The 3,027-nt window shown below is 42.0% G+C and overlaps 1 protein-coding gene across 1 annotated transcript in view; it reads left to right on the top strand.

The window, feature by feature from the left end:
• Positions 1-79: 79 nt before the first annotated feature.
• Positions 80-3,027, top strand: part of DNAJC10 (DnaJ heat shock protein family (Hsp40) member C10) — a gene marked incomplete in the record, with an annotated part of 24,506 nt that continues 21,558 nt past the window's right edge. Inside the window, 2 exon segments of the mRNA XM_072418421.1 lie at positions 80-150; positions 2,234-2,551. Coding sequence (XP_072274522.1) covers positions 2,357-2,551 — 195 coding nt within the window.

Consider the following 3,027-nt stretch of genomic DNA (forward strand, 5'->3'; position numbering starts at 1 on the left):
CATGACATAGCCCCGCCCATGTCCCGTCATGCTCTGCCACAGGAGGGCTTCAATCTGTGCAGTATCACAGACAGATCGTCACCTGACCTGCGCAGATCACTTCCGGCTTCTCACTGCGCCGCTGTCTGCTTGTGTGCCGGCTGATGAGCGGTAAGAGGAATGCTATGCACCGGGTGTGCAACCCTCACAGGGGCCCCCGAGCACCGGGTCGGGTCTGGAGTATCCTGCCCGCAGGGTCTGACAAAGAGGGAAATAACCAGCTCATGTACCATGCATACAGAGGGCTCAGAACTTTACTGCACAACTTATATCCTACATTGTCTATGTATGGGAGATCACTGCCCATCATTTATTTACTGTCTGTGTATGGGAGATCACTGCCCATCATTTATATACTGTCTGTGTATGGGAGATCACTGCCCGGCATCTATATACTGTACATGTGTGGGAGATCACTGCCCGGCATCTATATAGCCTGTGCAAAAAGGTTACCATTGAAATTTAACTCAGAAGGCTACAAATAGAGAAAGAGGCATAAGATTTTTTCTTAAATAAAATTAAAAAAAAAAGTGACTAAGCCTTTGTTTCCATATGAAAAGGGTTTATATTTAATAAGAAGGAAAAACTTCCCCAATTTTTTCAATAAATTTCAAGGCTGGCCCGCAACTTGGTCTACGTTTTTAATTTTGGCCCTCTGTGTATTTGAGTTTGACACCCCTGGTGTGGAACATTGCACTAACTTAAGGTCTTATCAGCAAAGTGTAGCTAAATACTTTAATTCCTGGGGGGGACAAAGCTTACTTTATTATCTGCCGTGTTGTCACCCTATCATTGGTACCTCCGTGTTCAGCTGCAGGCATACAATGCCAGTTGCGGGGTTCTTCCAAAGGTAGTGGTGTTTCTCAGGTCAGTTAAAGTGACACCAATTGTTTTTTTTCCTGGATAAGGTCTCATGCTGCCTGTCGGCCATCTCATCATGAATGTCTGACCGATTCCTGAAACTCAACCTGGATAAAACAGAACTCATCATCATCCCCTCCTCACATTCCAAATCTCCCCCTGACATATATGTAACTGGTAATACCACTGTTATTCGGGCCCTCTCCTCAGGCATGTAGTCTGGGCATCACCTTTGACTCTGCCCTCTCTTTTACCCCCCATATTTAGAACATTTCCAGGTCCTGCCACTTTCACCTACGCAACATCTCCAAAATCCGCCCCTACCTGTCCCCTGAGTCCACCAAACTCCTTGTACATGCTCTTATCATCCATCCTTCCCACCTCTCCTCTTCCGCTCCATCTCTTTGTAGTTCTCTCCATTGGCTTCCTTTTCACCTTAGAATCAAATTCAAGCTCCTTTGCCTTGCCTTTAAATCCCTACACAGTTATTGTCCCACTTACATTTCTGACCTGGTAAAAAAAATACTCCCCATCCACTCTCTCCGCTCCTCCAATGACCTACTAATGACTTCCTCACTCATAACCTCATCATACGCATGGCTCCCAGACTTTTCTAAAGCTGCCCCAACTCTCTGGAATGGTCTTCCTCGTCCTATTCGGCTTGACCCCACTTTCTGCTCCTTTAAAGGAGCGCTCAAAATCCATAATTTCAACTTGCCTACCCATCTTTTTCTGTTGTTTGAACTGTCACTACTTCCCACCACTACATATCTCCCCTCCCATTGTGTGTAAATTCCCCCACCTACTAGATTGTAAGCTCTTCGTGGCAGGGTCCTCTCCTCCTGTGTCACTGTCTGTATTACTTTGCCATTTGCAACCCCTATTTAATATACAGCACTGCGTAATATGTTGCTGCTATATAAATCCTGTTATTTTTAACAATAATAACTTTTTTGGCTTTCTGTAACGGTGACATTCTTCCTCCCAACTAGTGATGCCCAAGGCAAGCTTTCAGCTAATCACCATGCTAATAAATTGTAGGCTTTGATTATAGTAAATATAGCAGGGGTTTCCTAAGACCTGAAAAGGTTTCTTCAAGGTAAAAAGATTGAGAAAGGCTGCAGAATTGTATTGTTGTCACCATAGATCAGTAAATCAATGTGTACATATTTTTTAGCACTATTTTACTTACAGAAGTTTATGAAAACTTTTTATGGAAGAGGGGTAGTGTGCATTCTGCATGCTTTATAAATGCACCTGTAAACTTTATTAGGTAAATAATAAATGGCTGTAATTACGTAAGGACTTTCTCAGTATTTTTTCTTCTTTTCAGAACCAGTGGGCAGTAGAGAATGCCTCATCATGCACTTTAGTTAATAAACTGGACAAACAATGAACTAACCACTGTGCCTGCAGACTGTCCTTGTGTTTTGTATCCCCAACATATCTCTGAATCATGGAACCGTCAAGCTCACAATACTGTATTTTGAAGAGACAATTTTTTTGTTTGATTGCTATATCTCTGGCTGTACTTATCAGCACGGATGAGGACTATTATAGTTTACTTGGTGTATCCAGAGCGTCGAGTAGTAGAGACATACGGCAGGCTTTTAAGAAGCTGGCACTGAAATTGCATCCGGACAAGAATCAGGTAAGTGATATTGTGTTCTGTGTGATTTGTGTAACATTAGCATTAGAAAAATATTGTCATTTTTTGTGATAAAAAGTATTTTATGAAAAATGTAAATGTGAAGTAATACTTTGCGTTTTATTTCAACCAGTGTTCTTTTTATTAAGCTGGATCGCTGAAAGGTCAGGACAGAATTTAAAGATTTGTGTTGGCTAAATCTTTAGCTTTGGGTAGAGAAAATGTGCACTCTGCGACAGGTTAAATTGATGTATCTGGACTCCATTAGGGAGATTTTCCCTCACTGCCAATGTCGCAGGGAACATTGTAAACTCTCTCCGGTGGGGACACACAGTAAATATGACCGTTGTTTCTAACACTTTCTTACTTCTGGTCTCAGGGGCCACACCAAGACATTTTTATTAGTAATTTGCACTGTGGAGTCACATTTAATGTAATTATTGGGTACTTGCGCAGACATCAGTAAAAATTGGTAGGAT

This window comes from Pyxicephalus adspersus, chromosome 7, assembly GCF_032062135.1.
Source record: "Pyxicephalus adspersus chromosome 7, UCB_Pads_2.0, whole genome shotgun sequence".
NCBI classification, from domain to species: domain Eukaryota; kingdom Metazoa; phylum Chordata; class Amphibia; order Anura; family Pyxicephalidae; genus Pyxicephalus; species Pyxicephalus adspersus.